At 44.3% G+C, this 22,168-nt stretch overlaps 1 protein-coding gene across 1 annotated transcript in view; it reads left to right on the top strand.

Annotated features, from left to right (window-relative positions):
• The window catches only part of prmt3 (protein arginine methyltransferase 3), a 97,306-nt gene that overhangs the window by 63,193 nt on the left and 11,945 nt on the right, over nt 1-22,168 (top strand). The window contains 2 exon segments of the mRNA NM_001140336.1: nt 6,178-6,228; nt 6,760-6,847. Coding sequence (NP_001133808.1) covers nt 6,178-6,228; nt 6,760-6,847 — 139 coding nt within the window.

Raw genomic sequence — 22,168 nt, 5'->3', positions numbered from 1 at the left:
ACCCTCAACTCACCAGACATTTCCAAACATAGAACAAGATGTTTGTAAGTTTAATTTCTTTGATTGTTTTAATGGACTTCCTCTCTCTCCCGTCGAAAAAGTTGAAAACAACGCAGAGGTGACAATCAATCCCGCTTATGAGGCGTTGTCAACGGCGACGAGAGCCGAGGGTGATCTCTACCTCAAAAACCAACGAGAGGTGAATCCACTCTGCCTGACGAGCAATTAGGCCTAATTTCCCAATTACCTCGCGACTGAGCGTTCCTGTGGCGTTCATTAAAAGCCATAATTGCATTGGGTTGACATGCTCCTTTTTCCCACTTTGGGACATTTCTCCCAGTCTGGCTCAGTGCTAGTGCTAGGTTCCCGCCCCTGCCTGTCTGAATCAATAAAGGCTGATTGTAGTACGCGGCATTGAGTGTGTGGAACATGGAGTCGATGACGGCCCAGTGATTATGAAGTATGGACCCCCGGTTTGTTTGTGTGTGTGTCCAACCTCCTTTTCTCAGGGCACACATTTACTCTTGCTATGAAATTCCTGAGCGGGGAGTGTTGAACCACACCTTTAATACTGATGTGTGGTGTAAATACTAAGGATAAGGTCTTGCTCATTTCAAGGATTGCTGTACCTGAGGGATATTTTAGCTTTATGGCCCACCAAGTTCAACCACCACCCACTCAGAAGTAAGCTATCATGACTCCTTCACTATTTCACACTCACTGTCTCTCTATTTCCCTCTCTTTTCCTTCTCTGCCATGCTCTTTTCCTGTCTATATCTCACTCCCGTTGCTCGCTCTTTCTCTCCCCGTGCATTGATTCTGGTCCTCTTTGTCTGCGAGAACCGGCATCCAAATTGTCAGCTGCGTCAGGATTAAAAGCTATTAGTTCTGCATCATTGCCACTACAAGTGCGCTCTAGAGATTGATAGTGACTCTCTTCCTTCAGTTGGGGGAGAAACGAGGAAAACTGGCCTGGGGGGGTCATTTTTACCTCACACATCTGAAGAGAACAGTCACCTCCAGGCTCTGTGTGTGTGTGTGTGTGTGTGGTGTGTGTGTGTGTGTGTGTGTGTGTGTGTGTGTGTGTGTGTGTGTGTGTGTGTGTGTGTGTGTGTGTGTGTGTGTGTGTGTGTGAGAGAGATTTCAATTTGTTTAGTTATGTGAATTGTTTTTCACTCAAGTGTTTGTTTATAGCTTAAGGCTCAGTCATGTATTTGAGCCTGAAATGAACACCCACCATGAATTCATAGAAATAGTGTAATTACAAAATTATGATCTATTCACAAATGGCTGTGCAATATACATCTATACTGTACACACGTACCATTCAAGAATACCCACAGCATTACATACACGCACAGGCCTACCCTTTAAGAGCAATACAAACAATGAGACATGCACAAACACACACACACATAAGGGTTTATTTTCATCATGAAATGATTCTCACTTTACAATACACGGGCTGTGTCCGAATTAGACCTAGTAGCCACCACATTAAAAAGCCGACATTGCTTATTTTGTGTAACACACTGGTTTTAGCCGGTCAGCAAAATATGCCCAGTATTGTCAGGGACGGCCAAAAAGTAATTTATTTATTTTGTGAAGCGACAGGCCTCTGAGACGAGGTGAGATGTACTACATGGGACCGTGTGTTGACTCAGCCAAATGTAAGGCTCCATGTTGTTTTTAGGTGGGAGGTTGCGGAGAGGGGACCCTTGGTTCTATTGAGCAGTACCCCTCCACAGCGAGCCACGACTGTCCACACAGTAGCTGTGGGATGATGCCAAAAGTTTAGCACGCACTCAAGAAATAATGTTTTTGGTTTACCTTGGTGTCCATATCCTGTGACGTGTAGATATACACTACCGGTCAAACGTTTTATAACACCTACTCATTCAAGAGTTTTTCTTTATTTTTACTATTTTCTACATTGTAGAATAATAGTGAAGATGTCAAAAATATGAAATAACACATATGGAATCATGTAGTAACCAAAAAAGTGTTAAACAAATCAAAATATATTTGAGATTCTTCAAATAGCCACCCTTTGCCTTGATGACAGCTTTGCACACTCTTGGCATTCTCTCAACCAGCTTCATTAGGTAGTCAACTGGAATGCATTTCAATTAATAGGTGTGCCTTGTTAAAAGTACATTTGTGGAATTTCTTTCCTTAATGCATTTTAGCCAATCATTTGTGTTGTGACATGGTAGGGGGATATACAGAAAATAGCCTTATTTGGTAAAAGACCTAGTCCATATTATGGCAATTCAAGGCACACTTAACCAGCATGGCTACCACAGTGATACGCCATCCCATCTGGTTTGGGCTTATTTATTTTATTTTTATTTAACCTTTATTTAACTAGGCGAGTCAGTTAAGAACAAATTCTTATTTACAATGACGGCCGGGGAACAGTGGGTTAACTGCCTTGTTCAGGGGCAGAACGACAGATTTTTACCTTGTCAGCTCGGGGATTAGATCACGCAACCTTTCGGTTACTAGCCCAACGCTCTAACCACTAGGCTACCTGCCGCCCCAGTAATCAAAAAAGAGTTTAAAAAAAATCTAAATATATGTTATATTTGAGATTCTTCAAAGTAGCCACCCTTTGCACACTCTTGGCATTCTCTCAACCAGCTTCACCTGGAATGCTTTTCCAACAGTCTTGAAGGAGTTCCCACATGCTGAGCACTTGTTGGCTGCTTTTCCTTCACTCTGCGGTCCGACTCATCCCAAACCATCTCAATTTGGTTGAGGTTGGGGATTGTGGAGGCCAGGTCATCTGATGCAGCACTCCATCACTCTCCTTCTTGGTAAAATAGCCCATACACAGCCTGGAGGTGTGTTGGGTCATTGTCCTGTTGAAAACAAATGATCATCCCACTAAGCCCACTTTTGCTCCCAGGTGGCGCAGTGGTCTAAGGCACTGAATCTCAGTGCAAGAGGCGTCACTACAGTCCCTGGTTCGAATACAGGCTGTATCACATCCGGATGTGATTGGGAGTCCTATAGGGTGGTGCACAATTGGCCCAGCGTTGTCCGGTTAGGCTGGGGTAGGCCGTCATTGTAAATACTAATTTGTCCTTAACATACTTGCCTAGTTAAATAAAGGTTAAGTTAACAAAATGTAAAATATTACTACGAGTCCGTGTTATTTCATAGTTTTGACGTCTTCACTATTATTCTACAATGTATAAAATAGTAAAAATAAAGAAAAACCCTTGAATGAGTAGGTGTTCTAAAACTTTTGACCGGTAGTGTACATTGTGTTTACAACTCACTACCCATGCTTGTCCAGTGTGTGTGACGTTACTGAGGAAAAAATGTCTACACTGGCCATGAAACTAATTTGTTGAAATCAATTGAAAATAGAACAACAGTCCAATTCATTGGTTGCTTCCTCATACACTGATCTAACTAACATACACAGCCTATTGTGCTTGAGTTCCACAACATGCAACCAAAGATTATGATAACTAACCTAAAATAGGACAGCAGGGTTGTTTACAATGGGAGCCAATGAAGCACAATGGGCAGAACAAGCAAGGAGGTGGGCAGAGCCAAGCATGAGCTAGTGAGGTCCTGTTGGCATGTTTTAGCATATATTTGCATATTTCTGTTGGGGAATGCCTACTCTCTGAAATGTGCATGTGCAAGAACTCAAATTTTCTCTTGCAGTTCTTCAAACAACGCAGTCTACAAAACTGTTCGTAACATTTTAGTTTTGGCAACAGAAAACTGTATTGAGATTGGATGTTTCATATCTGCAGAAAATCTGCAGAATGTCAGTCCAGTTTCATGTTGCGGTGGGTGGAAGCCCGCACCAGATGCTTCAGATTTTTACCCTATGTGGCCTATCTGTGTTTCCCCTTTCATCTTTGATGTAACCCTCATTAGTGGCTGCCTCACTGTGTTGCCTCAATGCTTTTAACCTGATTTTCAAAACCTTAACATATCATTTAGAAAAAATGTAATCTATTGTTCTCTGTAAAATGTTCTGTTTTTAGTAGTTACTGTCTTGTCCCATCACTGCAACTCCTGTACGGACTCGGGAGAGGCGAAGGTCGAGAGCCATGCATCCTCTGAAACACGACCCTGCCAAGCCGCGCTGCTTCTTGACACACTGGTGCGGCTGGTTTCCGGGTTAAGCAAGCAATGTGAGGAAACACTGTACACCTGGCGACCGGGGTCAGCTTGCCGGCGCCCGGCCCGCCACAAGGATTCGCTAGAGCGCGATGGGACAAGGACATCCCGGCTGGCCAAACCCTCCCCTAACCCGGACGACGCTGGGCCAATTGTGCGCCGCCTCATGGGTCTCCCGATCATGACACAGCCCGGGATCAAACCCGGGTCTGTAGTGACGCCAGAAGCACTGCGATGCAGTGGCTTAGATTGCTGCACCACTCGGGAGGCCTTAACATGTTCTTTGTATGAATCTGAAACATATTGATTGATGGAATTACCTAAGCATCTAATTCATTATGTTGCAAGATGTTTAAATTCTCACTTTTCCTCTTTATTTTGGCAAAATAACATGCGTTTCGGTAGTGACATTGTTTCAGTTGTGACCTGGCATATACATTCTGAACTTAATTGCTTACCATATCTAATGGGACACGTGATTGACATATATATTGTTATCACAATCAGTAAAATACATGAGAATTGTTCTCAACTCTAACTTCCATTTATTAGGAAGGACAAACCAATGTCCAATTGTTAGCATTGAAGTGAATAAACAGAAGACTGCGTGTCTTGTAAGTTTCAACATTGAATCAGTGCAATTTTCTGCAAGTCATAACACAAAGGATGACTTAGTATAATCAGCGATGTGACAAAACAATTTTTAAAAGTCCTTAAAATAATTTCTAGTGGAGACAGTTTCATATGGCTGTAAGAACAACTGAAAACCAAGTGATGAGAACAATTAGAACGTGTCTGTTGTATCTTGTTGTTTGAGTCTGTGTGAGAGTCTTTTCAGCATTTTACCATCAGGCTGTGACCCATGGCCACATTTCCCTGTATTCACAGACCAAGCTTCTCGCGCACTCTGTCGTACACTGTGTAGCTGTGTAACCTTTGTGGGGGGAGGGATTAAGGTCAGGACCTTGTCCACTGTATAGCATTTTCCATTTGAGGCCAAAAGAGAGGTTTTGTCCAATGCTGTGCATTACTCTCACTTCCAGGGAAAAGTAAAAGACTGGTTTTTTTCTTCAATAAATTTAAAGAAATTCAGTGGATTAACAATCAAGAATCAATAAACAAAACAATAATGTTAATAACCGGAATGAAGCTAAAAAACATGGTTGTGACCGTTTTGGTTTTGACAATTTAGACTTATTTTGGACATTAATGTATCCCCATAGCTAGCATATGGCTAGCTAGCTCTACCTTTGGACAGTTTTACATCCTCAAAAATATATATTGTAGTCCCAAAACCATACATAAAGATTTACTAACTTTTTCACTCATTTTCTTCAGTGTTGGGAGACAGACCACTCACTATATGGCCATGATGGAAAGGGGTGCATCCCAATTCCTGGTTATAATTGTATCGAAACAAGCATTTCGCTACACCCGCAATAACATCTGCTAAACATGTGTATGTGACCAATAAAAGTTGATTTGATTTGAGGTGTGTGGCTTAAGGCGCATTCATTCTTCAGTCTTTTAATGTGTATTTTGCTAATAACATCCAAAGTGGGGACAATACTTTTCAGAGAAACAAAACATTTTACAAAAACGACTAACTAGTTCAAGATTTTCTATTGAAATAATAGTGCTATAAAATTACTAAAAAATATTGTTTTATTTTCAAAAATACATTTTTGACTCTCAATACGAATGGGTATCTGAACAATGATTTTGTAATATCTTAATTTAACAATATGCTTGTTATTGTCTTAAAATGAATTAGAATATATCATGATGTAAATAAATGTCCTAAGCTAGGAGACATATTTGATTTCAAACAATTTTAACCACTTCTGTAGAATTACCCACATAGTGCACTACTTTTGACCAGGGAACTTAGTGCAATACTTTTGACCTATGAGGCCTATGTAGGGAATAGGGTGCCATTTGAGACAGGCCCCAGGTTATCCAAACAAGTCCAGCCCCAGTGGTGTTGTAATATCACATTCTAACAACCCTCTCATATTTCATTTCCAGGCCATCGTGGGCTACTTTGACATTTTCTTCGACAGAGACTGCGGCAACAAGGTAAGCAGCATGCGGCGGCCCTTCCGTTTTTAACAGCCACCCAATTACATTCACGATTTGGCGTTCCCCACATCCTTGGGAGGCAATCGACACTGGGGCGTTTCCTGATTGCTGATGTAAGCACCCACCGGAGCTGGCCACTCGGAACAGCCAATGCCAAGCTCCATGAGGGACGTGCCGACAAGTCTTTTAATTGCACGTCCTATTTTACCTACAATGTGAGCATAACTGCTGAGATGTAATGCTACACCACGTGTAATGGGAACTAAGGTTTTAAATGTGTGAATGAAATACATCTAGTCTTTAGAAGTCTATGAGTAGGATAGAAGTACAGATTTATAAGATGGGTTTAGTAGGTTTAAGAGTGTGGGACCGGTTAATGTTCTGCTACAGTTGTGGAATTATTAGATGAGCCACAGAAATAGAAGTGTCACAATGGAATGACTTGTTATCCTTATTCCTCACTGTTGTAAGTTCAAGTTGATTGCTGTTGCCCAAGACTAAATAACATGTTCTGCTTCTGAATCACAGGTGATGTTCTCCACGGGGCCACAGGTCACCAAGACGCATTGGAAGCAGACAGTATTCCTGCTAGAAAATCCCATCCCTGTACAAGCAGGTCAGTTTGCCATACAGCACTGGTTTCCTGAATGTGTGTGCGTGTGGGGACATACGTGTGTGTGTGTGTGTGTGTGTGTGTGTGTGTGTGTGTGTGTGTGTGTGTGTGTGTGTGTGCGCACACAGGCCTGCATCTTTGTGCGTGTATGGACATGTCTATTGTGGGTGCACCGCACGCACACCCAGCTGTCACCTGTGATGTTATTTTTTTTACGCGCCGATCTTCCTCGAACATCATACTGAGAGCCAGGTAATCTGTCAGTGGTGCTGATGTAGTCAGGGTGTACAGCGCTAGCTATCTGTCACCTATAGAGAGACAGAGTGAGATCAAAACTAATCAGTCAGTCATCAAAAACACCATGTAAAACTTTATCTGATAGCTGTCATGACTGTCCACGAGAATCCAAATAGATCAGGTTTGCAATAAATAACAATCAGATCCCCTCACTCTAGAGGGGGGGGGGGGGGGGGGAGGAAAGAACTAGGGGGGGTTAACAACTCACGCCCTGTTGTAAATCAAGGGAGAAGATTCAGGTCTGCACTCTCAAGATTCACCAAAGGAATGTACTTTGATTCAACAGACTTTTTCCCGCTAAAACTCTAACACTTTCAAAAGCGAATACTGGAACAATATTTCTAACATAGAACATGGGGAAGGTGCGACGCGATCTATAGAACACTAATGTCACTTTGGTCATTATTTTAAAATGCCGTTCAAATGGAAATACTGTAACTTGGAAAGTATACCCACTACATGTATGATGTTTTCATACTCTGCGTTGTGCATGTAATATGAACAATGATGTTAGTGTTTTTGTTAAGAGAGATGTGATTTGAGAAGCAATAAGAGATCATTGTTTTTATAACTTTGCACAGTGAGTAGCTACCACCCGGAGTAAGGTCAGGGAGTGTGCCAGCCTGCCGGAACTGGCCCTTTTGAGCAAACTGTATAAATTATGGGTTAAGAAAAAAACACATCAGACCAGAAAGACGTGAAGCTGCAGCTGCACCTTTAAAGTGGTTTGAACTTTGAATCTCAACACGAGGTGGAGACGATAAATTCACCTCCCGAAAATGACTTGTAAGGTTGATTAGCTGTCCTAAGTAAAGTATATTCAAAAGTGAGTTTAAGTAGGACCATTCTGTTACTCTGCTCAAACCATCGTATTATGCTACTCTCATCACCCCACTGGGGAACCATCGCCACGGCTGGCTAGCCTATCTTCAAAGAAGCATCTTCAAGAGCGAATGTAAGGAAAACCCAACTCTGTAGTTCTGTTCAGGACAACACGGCAATTCACCGGATACCGGGCAACTACAAAGGAAGACAACAGTAGAATACTTGTTGGAACCATTTTGGACAATCAGAGCACAAGCATGCCGCGAAAAGGCCCAACCCCCTTTCCAAGGCTACCCTGTCCACCGAGAGATCCCCGGTGAACCCAGGCATTTCACGTAAATACATTCATGATTTGTTACTCAAAGTGGGAGGCGGTTTGTGTGCAAAGTATATGATTACTGTAAGTGAGAGTAGTTTCTGAATGTACCAATGTTTAGTGTCTCTGTCCCCCTCCTCTTTCTCCCTGTCCATCTCTTCTTTAACAAATAAGTTGACTGTTTATAGATGCGATAGGTAAAGACCTTTTTGAGTTTCGTTCTGGAGATGGTAACTCTTTAAAGAACTCCTCTCGTGGTGCCCCAGATCCTAGTGAGTTAATTGTTACATGATTAATTTAATCGGGGAACAATTAAACATAGTTAGTTAATTAGATAAATAAGTCTTCAGATTAATGTTAGTCAAGTTACGACATAGCTTACCTCAAGCAAGCGCGTACTAATACACAGAACGTTTATAACTGAACAGAACATATAAAGCAAAACATTTTATAACTAAGCCAATTCAAATATAATTTTATGAAGTGATGCTGTTACTGATGTGATATGTATGAAGCTGTGTGTGTGCAGTGAATGTAAGTGTATGATGTGAATTATGGTGTGTGTGCACACGTACATTACGTTACATTGTGAACAATGTTGTGAGTATGTACAGTATTTTTTGAACGATGGTGTGTGTGTGTGTGTGTGTGTATACAGTACTTCGAGAACGTGTGTATGTATAGTACTATACTTCGTGAACGATGGTGTGTGTGTTGTATGTGATGGCCTGTGTGCGTTATCGTAATGGGAATCAGGGATGTGTCCAGTGATGTTGGGATGGATGAGACCGTAGCTCCGTGCTGTCCAGTCTTCCCCCACTACCATCAGATAGGAGGCTAGTGTAATGAATGGTCTCTATGGGGACTGGACATCCACTGTCCCCAAGTAAAGCACCACTCAGCCCTGGCCAGATCCACAGCCACGATGACTGTCATCCCACTGACGCTCCTGTAACATTAACGCAACGTTCGCATTGCGTCCGTCAGTTAAGTGCCAGTCCTGCTTTCGAATGTGTTGAGACACTGCAGTGTTGAAATGTGTTATGACGGTACGAAGCAGCAGTGTGTCCGTTTGCCGGTATAAAAGCAGACACATTAAATCATTGCCAGAAATGGCCAAATGTGTTGAGACACTGTAGTGTTAAAAAGTGTTATGATACTGCAGTGCGTTAAAATGTGTTCTCTCACGGCCAATTCCCATGATTGTAAATGGTTAAGACACTGCATGGTGTTGAAATGTCTTGAGTAGGGATGGGTACAGAAATCCGGCATTAAACGGGCCCCGGGGCTAAATTATGAAAGACCGAAGTATCGATAAGCTCCGACATTATCGGGTCTGCATTCAGTACTGGAGAAATTAAGAAAATACATTTCCTATTTATTATTGCTACATGAACATTATCTTGCACATTTTCTCACCAACCGTTTCTAATTTGCAATACGATTAAGACATTCGTTTATGATGCATTTTCGCTATGCCCAATCCAGAAGAGAGGTCTCTCTCACACGCTACAGCGCACACACACACACACAAGAAAGACCCTGCTCTTAATTAGTGACGATGGCGGAGAGAACTAAACGTTCAAAAGTATGGTTACACTTCACCAGAGTCGATGCAGACAAGTGCAACAAGACTTTTGCTTGTAAGAGCGGAAACACGAGCAATCTGTCCAAACATCAATTGAAAGTGATCATGTACAGGCAGAGAAATGCACAGTTTTCGACTGCCAGGCTCGTAGTTAATCTCTCGTTGCCCGATCTACGTTAGGTATGTATGCTAGCAGCCTAGAGCCCACACACGGAGTTAACTCAATTATGCGAACATGGGTTCATGATCAAAAGTAACCATTAGCCAGCTGATTGTTTAGCTATGGGTGCGTTCATAAATTCAATCACCCATTTTAAAGATTTTGAAACTTTTTTTGTTAAAGTTGCAGCTACAATGAACCAACCCACTCCTCCCTCTAATGCCGCTGGTCCAAGCCAGGATGACTAAGGAGAGGGTGAATGAGTGCCACCTAGTGAAATGCCTACACCCCTTTGCAACATTGGAGTCCAAGGGCTTTAGGTAACAGTCTGTTGAGTTGTATTACTTTTTAGGATATAGTAGTATAGAAGGGTTGTATGTTAGTCCCATCACTCCACAATACAATACACAACAATACAATAATTCAACACATGGAATATATTGTTTTACTGTAGGGAGATGAGCAAGGCACTCAACCCCAAATATACCCCTCCCTCCAGGAGTTACCTCAGTGACACATTAATTCCTACCTGGTATGGTGTAGAAAAGGCCAATGTGATCACTGAGCTGAAGGACGTGCCAAAGTTAGCCATCACATCAGACAGGTGGACCAGCCTCTGTCAGGACCACTATCTCACTGTTACAGTGCACTACACAAGCCAGGGCAGTGTAAAACAGAAGGTCCTCCACACCAGGGCAGTGTACAAATCGCAAACTGGCAAAGTAGTGGCAGAGGAGATGTCAGACATTCTGGAAGAGTTTGAGATAGAGCCGAGCAAGATTGTACCTGTGACTGTTGATAATGCTGGCGATATGGATGTTGCCATCAAGAGGCTACACATCCTAAAAATAGGATGCTTTGCGCACACATTGAATCTGGCAGCGCAGAAAATCTACAAAATTACTTCCATTGATTAATGGGCAGCCCGAATCAGAGCAGTGGTCGTGCGGTTCAAGAGATCCTTGATGTCCAAAACAGTCTTGGAGGAAAAGCAGCAGCTCCTTGGTAAGAAGCCAGTTCAATCTATTAAAGTATTATTTTGAAATTCCCACATTCAATATTCAAGTGTGCGGTAATTAATTGTATGTTGTTTTTTGTTGTTTCAGGCCTTCCGCAACACTCATTCATCCTTGATGTCAAAACCAGATGGAACTCACTCTATGTAATGATAGAGAGATTCATGGAGCAGTTTCCATCGATCCAAGCAGCAGCCTTGGACCCATGACTGTGAAAAGCAATGACCAAGGACTACCTGGACCGTCTGAAGGACGAGGACTTCCATTAGGCTGAGGAGTTTGTCCAGCTCATGAGAATCCTCTATACATCCACACTGTGTGTGTCACATGAAAAGAATGCCACCTGTGGACAGATCATACCCATCCTCTAAAAACTGGAAGAGCACTTCACTGTGAAGCATGAAGATACAATGTTTGTGGCAACCATCAAAGAGAAGGTGTGGGAGAACCTCTCTGAGCACTATCAGGATGAGGACATTCAAGCCTTCCTGCATGAGGCCACAGCAATGGACGCCAGATTTAAAGGGAGGCCGGTGAGTGACGCCACCTGGGACGGGCTGAGGAAGGCAACTGTTGAGGCCAATGTGACAGGAGCAACACCAGGGCTGTCAAAGGAGCCGGAGCAGACAGACACAGAGCACCTGCAACAGGAGGAGGAGTCTGAAGGAGAGGAAATGGAGGAGACAGTCCCTCCATTGTACCAAAACAAGGCGTGCCTTGGAGGAGCTGTTCTCAGAGGAGGACAGGGAGTTGAGGTTGACTATCCAACAGGACACCTCGTCCCTCACCCTTGGCGAGCGTGTTGACCTAGATGTCGAGCTCTACAAAGGCCTGACTCCCATCCCCATGGCTGAAGATCCTGTGATGTGGGAGAAGAGACCTACTCCGCCCCTCCTCACAAACATTGCAACAAGCTACCTTTTGTGCTCAAGCCTCCTCCTGATCTTTCTCCAGAAGAACTGCTAAGAACTTTTGCGGCCTACCTGCATGCCCCACCCGTGTTGATTTATACCACTGTATTTTCTTTTGCAGGAAAATATAGATAATTTAATTTGTTTTACATTTCCATCATCACAACATTAGAGTCTATAATAGTGATTTGTTCAAAACATTGCTGTTTCTTTTGCTGTAAATAATTGTTTATTGAATTTATTTTACATTTCAGAAAATAAAGCAATGTTAATTCTGTTCTTAATTTGATTAGTTGTTTTTTTTGTAAAAAATAACAACAAGAACCGATAAGAATACCGTTTAAGTACCGGATCGATAAGCAGTATCAGTAAGAGTAGTAATACCATTAAAATCTTAACGGTACCCATCCCTAGTCTTGAGACACCTCAGTGTTAAAATGGGTTAAGACTCTGCAGTGTTGAAATGGGTTCAAACGCTGCAGAGTGTGTAGAAAGGTCGACTAGCATCTGCTGACAGTCTGGCCCAACTCATAACAGCAGCCGCTGCCATATGCACACTGTGTGTGAGTGGGTGGGTGAGTGAGTGAGAAAGAGATTTGTAGTGACTGTTATATTTTTTCTTAATTTATTCTTATTGAAGAGTAAACCAGTTTGGTACAATCCACAGTGCTCCGGTAGTGCTTCTCTATCCATCAACGCTCTGGATACACACACACGCCCTGCTGGCCTCATGCATGCACATTTCATTCTTCAAACAAGCAGACACCCACAAATGCCTTCCAGCCCTAAGGTAAATTAGCTCAATGCTTTCTGTATTTGGCGCTAGCTGACTTACCCGTTCTCCTTAGGCATCAGTTAACAGAGTGTTGAGATCCCCAAGTTAGGCTGTGATCACTCACTACTGCTGGAATGCCCCCCCCCCCCCCCCCCCCCCCCCCCCCCCACACAAACTAACACGTGCACACACATAGCTCACTATTATCACAACACTCACTACTGCTGAAATGTTCTACACACTCACACACCTGCCTCTGTCATTACTCACAACTGGTGGAATGGGCACTGCCCTGCATACTAAACACCCTCAAAACAGACCAACTCACCTGGAAATATGTTGTGTAGGTGGGTAATTACAGCGTTATGGATGTGGCATTACAAACAAAATCACAAGTTAAATGTCTCACAGAATGGTCAGACAAAACATCAATGAAATGTTTGAGGTGTGTGTCTTTAGTACCCCATTGGGGAACGCATACCCCAAAAAGAAAACATCTAAGTATTGGCATATTGGAGAAATAAAGCAAATAAAAGGCCTCGTGGCTGTGACAAGCTTTTTGGGGAGACATATTAGCGAAAGTCTGAGATTGTAAATCTTTTGTAAGGAATTAGGGTGACGTTTGGCACGCAGACAGAGAGTGGAAGCGGAAGGAAATGTATTAGTCCTCCCTTTCCTCTATCAGCTCAGAGCATAGAAAAAGGAATAGAATGGTATGGCTAGAAAAAAGTGCCATTTGACTGCAAGCCAGGTTCACATCAATGGTGGTGGGATTATCTCTCTTTCTCTCTCTACATACAGCATTCCGTTGCGAGATACAGTTTTTGTTTACCGATAGATAGGCCTAGTGCACGGTTCTGTCTGCCTGGTGGCCAACCTGCCTATACTGTGGCCCTCCCCGCTCTCCCTCCCTCGCTAGTTCGCTATGAAAGATGCAAGTGTTTGTGTTCTCGGAAGTATGGCCACTAATCAGTCTCCTCCATTACAAAAATACAGAATCTTCCTAGTGGAATCTAATCTTGACGTGCAAGAAGACGAGGGATCAATTGTGAAAGGAGGTCGACTCTCATCTTTGTTAACAGGCAGGGAAAGGCAAGCGACAATATGAAGGAAGTCCTGTATGGCAATACTTTGAGAAATTAAATTGGGTGGATTTGAGGTACAGTAATTGTAGTACAGGAGCAATGCTTAACCTCCTGGAAGGGACGCACCATGACACTCAAACCATTTCTTGCAGCAGGGCAGCTACATTGAGTTCACATGGAATATTATACATTTTTCTTATTGTTTTAACGTTAAAATTTATTTTCCATTTCCCACCACCCTCCCAAAAATGTGTATCCCACAAAAATCAACACCCAATAGTCAATACAGAAGACAATTTGGAGAGTCTATAAAGACTGGAAAGGGCAAAGGTACTGATGTCGTAGAAAGAGAGATGGCCTTTGTCCCAAGTGGCATCCTATTCCCCTATACAGAGCATTCGGAAAAGTATTCAGACCCCTTGACTTTTTCCAAATTTTGTCACGCTCCAACCTTATTCTAAAATGGATTAAATCGTTTTGTTTTTTTTTGCCCTCATCAATCTACACACAATACCCCATAATGACAAAGCAAAAACGGGTTTTTATACATTTTTGCTAATTTATATTAAAAAAAAACTGATATTACATTTACATAAGTATTCAGAACCTTTACTCAGTAATTTGTTGAAGCACCTGTGATTACAGCCTCGAGTCCTCTTGGGTTATGACGCTACAAGCTTGGCACACCTGTATTTGGGGAGTTTCTCCCATTCTTCCCTGCAGATCCTCTCAAGCTCTGTCAGGTTGGATGGAGTACTGCTATTTTCAGGTCTCTCCAGAGATGTTCGATCGGGTTCAAGTCTGGACTCTGGCTGGGCCACTCAAGAACATTCAGAGACTTGTCCCGAAGCCATTGCTGCTTTGTCTTGGCTGTATGCTTAGGGTCGTTGTCTTGTTGGAAGGTGAACCTGCACCTCAGTATGAGGTGCTGATCGCTCTGGAGCAGATTTTCATCAAGGATCTCTCAGTGCTTTGCTCTGTTCATCTTTCCCTCGATCCTGACTAGTCTCTCAGCTGAAAAACATCCCCACAGCATGATGCTGCCACCACCATGCTTCACCGTAGGGATGGTGCTTGGTTTCCTCCAGACGTGACGCTTGGCATTCAGACCAAAGAGTTTAATCTTGGTTTTATCAGACCAGAGAATCTTGTTTCTCATAGTGTGAGAGTCCTTTAGGCGCCTTTTGGCAAACTCGTGCCTTTTACTGAGGAGTGGCTTCCGTCTGGCCACTCTACCATAAAGGCCTGATTGGTAGAGTGTTGCAGAGATGGTTATCCTTCTGGAAGGTTCTCCCATCTCCACAGAGGAACTCACCTTCAATACTGCAGAAATGTTTTGGTACCTTCCCCAGAGCTGTGCCTCGACACAATCATGTCTCGGCGCTCTACGGACAATTCCTTCGACCTCATGGCTTGGTTTTTGTTCTGACATGCACTGTCAACTGTTGGACCTTATATAGACAGGTGTGTGCCTTTCCAAATCATGTCCAATCAATTGAATTTACATTACATTTACATTTAAGTCATTTAGCAGACGCTCTTATCCAGAGCGACTTACAAATTGGTGCATTCACCTTATAATATCCAGTGGAACAACCACTTTACAATAGTGCATCTAAATCTTTTAAGGGGGGGGGTTAGAAGGATTACTTTATCCTATCCCAGGTTTTCCTTGAAGAGGTGGGGTTTCAGGTGTCTCCGGAAGGTGGTGATTGACTCCGCTGTCCTGGCGTCGTGAGGGAGCTTGTTCCACCATTGGGGTGCCAGAGCAGCGAACAGTTTTGACTGGGCTGAGCGGGAACTGTGCTTCCTCAGAGGTAGGGAGGCGAGCAGGCCAGAGGTGGATGAACGGAGTGCCTTTGTTTGGGTGTAGGGCCTGATCAGAGCCTGAAGGTACGGAGGTGCCGTTCCCCTCACAGCTCCGTAAGCAAGCACCATGGTCTTGTAGCGGATGCGAGCTTCGACTGGAAGCCAGTGGAGAGAGCGGAGGAGCGGGGTGACGTGAGAGAACTTGGGAAGGTTGAACACCAGACGGGCTGCGGCGTTCTGGATGAGTTGTAGGGGTTTAATGGCACAGGCAGGGAGCCCAGCCAACAGCGAGTTGCAATAATCCAGACGGGAGATGACAAGTGCCTGGATTAGGACCTGCGCCGCTTCCTGTGTGAGGCAGGGTCGTACTCTGCGAATGTTGTAGAGCATGAACCTACAGGATCGGGTCACCGCCTTGATGTTGGTGGAGAACGACAGGGTGTTGTCCAGGGTCACGCCAAGGCTCTTAGCACTCTGGGAGGAGGACACAAGGGAGTTGTCAACCGTGATGGCGAGATCATGGAACGGGCAGTCCTTCCCCGGGAGGAAGAGCAGCTCCGTCTTGCCGAGGTTCAGCTTGAGGTGGTGATCCGTCATCCACACTGATATGTCTGCCAGACATGCAGAGATGCGATTCGCCACCTGGTTATCAGAGGGGGGAAAGGAGAAGATTAATTGTGTGTCATCTGCATAGCAATGATATGAGAGACCATGTGAGGATATGACAGAGCCAAGTGACTTGGTGTATAGCGAGAATAGGAGTGGGCCAAGAACAGAGCCCTGGGGGACACCAGTGGTGAGTGCACGTGGTGCGGAGACAGATTCTCGCCACGCCACCTGGTAGGAACGACCTGTCAGGTAGGACGCAATCCAAGCGTGGGCGGCGCCGGAGATGCCCAGCTCGGAGAGGGTGGAGAGGAGGATCTGATGGTTCACGGTATCAAAGGCAGCAGATAGGTCTAGAAGGAGGAGAGAGAGTTAGCTTTAGCAGTGCGGAGAGCCTCCGTGACACAGAGAAGAGCAGTCTCAGTTGAATGCCCAGTCTTGAAACCTGACTGATTAGGATCAAGAAGGTCATTCTGAGAGAGATAGCAAGAGAGCTGGCCAAGGACGGCATGTTCAAGAGTTTTGGAGAGAAAGGAAAGAAGGGATACTGGTCTGTAGTTGTTGACATCGGAGGGATCGAGTGTAGGTTTTTTCAGAAGGGGTGCAACTCTCGCTCTCTTGAAGACGGAAGGGACGTAGCCAGCGGTCAAGGATGAGTTGATGAGCGAGGTGAGGTAGGGGAGAAGGTCTCCGGAAATGGTCTGGAGAAGAGAGGAGGGGATAGGGGCAAGTGGGCAGGTTGTTGGGAGGCCGGCCGTCACAAGACGCGAGATTTCATCTGGAGAGAGAGGGGAGAAAGAGGTCAAAGCACAGGGTAGGGCAGTGTGAGCAGGACCAGCAGTGTCGTTTGACTTAGCAAACGAGGATCGGATGTCGTCAACCTTCTTTTCAAAATGGTTGACGAAGTCATCCGCAGAGAGGGAGGAGGGGGGGGAGGGGGAGGAGGATTCAGGAGGGAGGAGAAGGTAGCAAAGAGCTTCCTAGGGTTAGAGGCAGATGCTTGGAGTTTAGAGTGGTAGAAAGTGGCTTTAGCAGCAGAGACAGAAGAGGAAAATGTAGAGAGGAGGGAGTGAAAGGATGCCAGGTCCGCAGGGAGGCGAGTTTTCCTCCATTTCCGCTCGGCTGCCCGGAGCCCTGTTCTGTGAGCTCGCAGTGAGTCGTCGAGCCACGGAGCAGGAGGGGAGGACCGAGCCGGCCTGGAGGATAGGGGACAGAGGAAATCAAAGGATGCAGAGAGGGAGGAGAGGAGGGTTGAGGAGGCAGAATCAGGAGATAGGTTGGAGAAGGTTTGAGCAGAGGGAAGAGATGATAGGATGGAAGAGGAGAGAGTAGCGGGAGAGAGAGAGCGAAGGTTGGGACGGCGCAATACCATCCGAGTAGGGGCAGAGTGAGAAGTGTTGGATGAGAGCGAGAGGGAAAAGGATACAAGGTAGTGGTCGGAGACTTGGAGGGGAGTTGCAATGAGATTAGTGGAAGAACAGCATCTAGTAAAGATGAGGTCAAGCGTATTGCCTGCCTTGTGAGTAGGGGGGGAAGGTGAGAGGGTGAGGTCGAAAGAGGAGAGGAGTGGAAAGAAGGAGGCAGAGAGGAATGAGTCGAAGGTAGACGTGGGGAGGTTAAAGTCACCCAGAACTGTGAGAGGTGAGCCATCCTCAGGAAAGGAACTTATCAAGCTCATTGATGAACTCTCCAAGGGAACCTGGAGGGCGATAAATGATAAGGATGTTTAGCTTGAAAGGGCTGGTAACTGTGACAGCATGGAATTCAAATGAGGAGATAGACAGATGGGTCAGGGGAGAAAGAGAGAATGTCCACTTGGGAGAGATGAGGATTCCAGTGCCACCACCCCGCTGGCTCGATGCTCTAGGGGTATGCGAGAACACGTAGTCAGACGAGGAGAGAGCAGTAGGAGTAGCAGTGTTATCTGTGGTAATCCATGTTTCCGTCAGCGCCAGGAAGTCTAGGGACTGGAGGGTAGCATAGGCTGAGATGAACTCAGCCTTGTTGGCCGCAGACCGGCAGTTCCAGAGGCTGCCGGAGACCTGGAACTCCACGTGGGTCGTGCGCGCTGGGACCACCAGGTTAAGAGTGGCAGCGGCCACGCGGTGTGGAGCGTTTGTATGGCCTGTGCAGAGGAGAGAGAACAGGGATAGACAGACACATAGTAGACAAGCTACAGAAGAGGCTACGCTAATGCAAAGGAGATTGGAATGACAAGTGGACTACACGTCTCGAATGTTCAGGAAGTTAAGCTTACGTTGCAAAAATCTTATTGACTAAAATGATACAGTACTGCTGGCTGGTGGAGTAGGCTAGCTAGCAGTGGCTGCGTTGTTGACTTTGAACGTGTAGCTGGCTAGGTAACCTCGATAGTTTCAGTACTACACCTTGTCATGATACAAAGCAACTTTGTAGCTAGCTAGCTAACATAACACTAATCAAGACGTTCCTTGTAATGTATTTAGTTTCTACAATGCTGCTCGTCGGTAATAGTTGGCTGGGTTAGGAAAAATGGCGTCGCGGGGGACGGAAATAGCTGGCTAGCTAACCTCGATGGCTGGCTAGCTAACAATTATCAAGCTATGACAAAGACAACTAAGTAGCTAGCTAGGTAACACTGCACTAGTCAAATCGTTCCGTTGTAAAGTATTAGTATCTACAGCGCTGCTAGTCGGTAACGGTTGGCTAGCTGGCAGTGGGTTAATGATGACTAGGTGTGTTGACTAAGTCAGGCGCCGCGTCGCGGCTGGCTAGCTCACCTCGATAATACTCAAACTCAAACTACACAATTATCTTAGATACAGAGACAGCAAAGACAACTATGTAGCTGGCTAACTAACACTAACACCACACTAATCAAGTCGTTACGTTGTAATGTAGTAGTTTCTGCAGTGCTGCTAGTCGGTAGAAGTTGGCTAGCTAGCAGTGATGACTAGCTAGCTAGCAGCTAGCAGTGTTGACTACGTTACCACAGTTGGACTCCAGTCAAGTTGTAGAAACATCTCAAGGATGATCAATGGAAACAGGATGCACCTGAGCTCAAGTTGGAGCCTCATAGCAAATGGTCTGAGCACTTATGTAAATAAGGTATCTGTTTATTATTTTTAATACATTTGTCATTATGGGGTATTGTGTGTGGATTGATGAGAAATAATATTTAATACATTTTAGAATAAGGCTATAAAGTAACAAAATGTGGAAAAAGTCAACGGTTCTGAATGCTTTCCAAATACACTGTACAAGGCACTATTATATGGAATTAGGGTGCCATTTGGGATGCATCCAGGGTGAAAGAACAGTTTTGTTTTAAGAGGGGAAAAGAGAGGAAAAAGGTGAGTTAAAGAGTGAAGAGAATATGAATGAGTGAAGAGAAAGTTATGAGGATAGAGTGAAAGAGGCCTCGTAGAAAGAGAAGCCGATGGAGGAGTTTAAGTGTAAGAGAGAACCTGATTTAAGAAGAGTTAAGAAGTGAGGATGGAGAAGAGTGTAATAGAGACTTCGGGAAGTGAGAGTGAATTAAGAAATGAAAAGAGTTTAAAAGAGAGAGGGGGAGGTTATTGATGTAGTGGTGAAACTCATTCGCTCCACTCTGGCAGTCCCAGTCCTCCTTTCAGGATGTTAAAGCCAAAATTGAGATTTTAACAACATTAACTGGCTGCATGACACCTCTATGGCCTGCTTTATAACTAATACACTCACACACACGTATGCATCTCAGCATGTGCACACACACCAGCCTTTCCCCTGTGTTCCTGTGCAATGAGGGCAAACATTTGTCACCCTGAAGACACACAGACTTCCACATTTCCTTCCTTCACACACACTTCCATCCTTATTTATTTTACAGAGTGCTGGCAAAGAGATTTAAAACACCTGATTTAAAACAACAAGGGCTGAGAAACACAACCTGACCTGCAGCAACGCCAATGTCTCTCCGCTCTGTGCATCCGGTGATTCATCTGTGGCGAGGCGGAAGCGTATGAGATGTGTTTGTATGAGTGCAGTAATTAACCACAGGAGGCTGAGAGTCAACCCAAACACACACAAGAGATGTTGGTGTTTAGAGAGAGAAAAACAACACGCAGTGGGCCGGAACAAAACATCTCTGAGAACTACTCAGGTTAATAAATTAAACGCAGCATCATTTGTCATGCTCCTCTGTTCTGTATGAATAGGAAATGGATGAGGTGGGATTTTCATAGGGTTAGGGGGGGAAAAAATTCTATATAATTTTTTCTGTTGCCTACTTTGGTTGTTTGTTCAAGAAACGAGGTCGTACTTTGTGCGAGGATGTACCATGATCTTACAGATGAAACCATGGCCTGGTTATCTGTGTCTCGGACCAATCAGAGGACCTGAAACTTGGGTGGGAGTTTGCTGCAGATTTCGATAGGCCGGCGATTCACTTTCTTCTATCCCTTTAACTCTGGTGTCCTCTCTATGCCCTTTGTCCTGCCATAACTCTTCTGTCTTTTTCTTGAGCCTCTTACTGATGGAATTCTCTCTCTTTCACTTTCTGCCCCCTGTGTTTTAGTGCTGAAGGTCCTTGAGGAGCTGAGCTGCATCATGCAGACAGCAGGGTGTAATTCCCCAGGCCTGCTTTATGTACTGCTCAGACAGGTGCTGAGGATATACGACCCCCTGACACTGCCTGACTACACCTCTAGCTATCCCCCTCTTCTTAGACAGAAAGAGAGGAGGGTGAGAGAGAGAGAGAGTTATGTAGAAAGGGGGAGATGGGGAGACTAGATTGAAATGCTGCTTCTGTGCACATCACTGCAGTGCTGGGGGGAATAGATGGAAGTTGTTCTGCCTTGGGAGACGTTCGAAAGGGAGGTGTGTGTGCATGCGTGCTTGATTTTATTTTATATTTAAAAAAAATGTAATAAAGAAAATGTACAGCTTAAAAGTGCACATGATGACGCATGAAAACATTAAACAACCATTTTTCAGTGTGGTCCTCAAAAACATACTAATGTTTTGTGTGCGTGCAACATTTACAACCTCTATTCGATGTCTGCTAAAAATGTATATATAGGTCTATGGCAGAAGTGTCAAGTTATAAGTGTTACCTTGTCTTGTTCTTACCTTTGCCATGTGAGGTCAGTTTGACCTGCTGGGCAAGAGAGATCGTGACCACCCTCTGTTTGGAGAAATCTGCGAGGGAGAAGGGCGAGAGATGAACAGAGACGATAAACATCTACATTTTCTGAAGATAATACTTTGAGCACACACTAGATCTGATTGTAGGTATACAAACAACTCCAAACAGTTAATGATGAAAAAGGAAATATTTAACCAGTAGTACGGCAACAATCAAGGAGGGAAGGTGAATATCATAGCATTAGAGCCTCTTACCTTTACACTTTACTGGTTGGTCGTCCTTCCATCTCTCTCTTGATGGAAGTATTTTCCTCAGCCACTATTTATCTTTCTTCTGGTTTGTTTTGGCATTCATTATAATCACTGTCAATCCACCATTTTTGAAAAAGGTTTGGAAGACCTCTTTTTTCATCCCGTCTTTTGGGTTTGTTCAATTCATACACCCATAGAAAAAAAAGGTGGTATCTAGAACCTAAAACGGTTCTTCGGCTGTCCCCATAGGAGAACCCTTTGAAGAACCCTTTTTGGTTCCAAGTTTAACCCTTCTGGTTCCAGGCAGTGCCTTTTTGGGTTCCATGTAGAACCCTTTCCACAGTGAGTTCTATATGGAATCCAAAATGGTTCTACCTGGAACTAAAAAGGGTTCTACCTGGAACCAAAAATGGTGCTACTATGGGGACAGCTGAATAACCCTCCTTTCTAAGAGAGTAGCGTCAATTCACCAAAATATCATGATCCTTAATTTTTTTATTTTACATTGGAAGATGGGCCCTGGTCAAATGTAGTGCATTTTATAGGGAACAGTGTCCCATTTGGGGCACAGTCCCGGTTTG

The sequence above is a fragment of the Salmo salar genome, chromosome 26 (assembly GCF_965601325.2).
Source record: "Salmo salar chromosome 26, fSalSal1, whole genome shotgun sequence".
In the NCBI taxonomy this organism is placed as follows: domain Eukaryota; kingdom Metazoa; phylum Chordata; class Actinopteri; order Salmoniformes; family Salmonidae; genus Salmo; species Salmo salar.
This window is presented reverse-complemented; position numbering and strand designations above follow the sequence as displayed.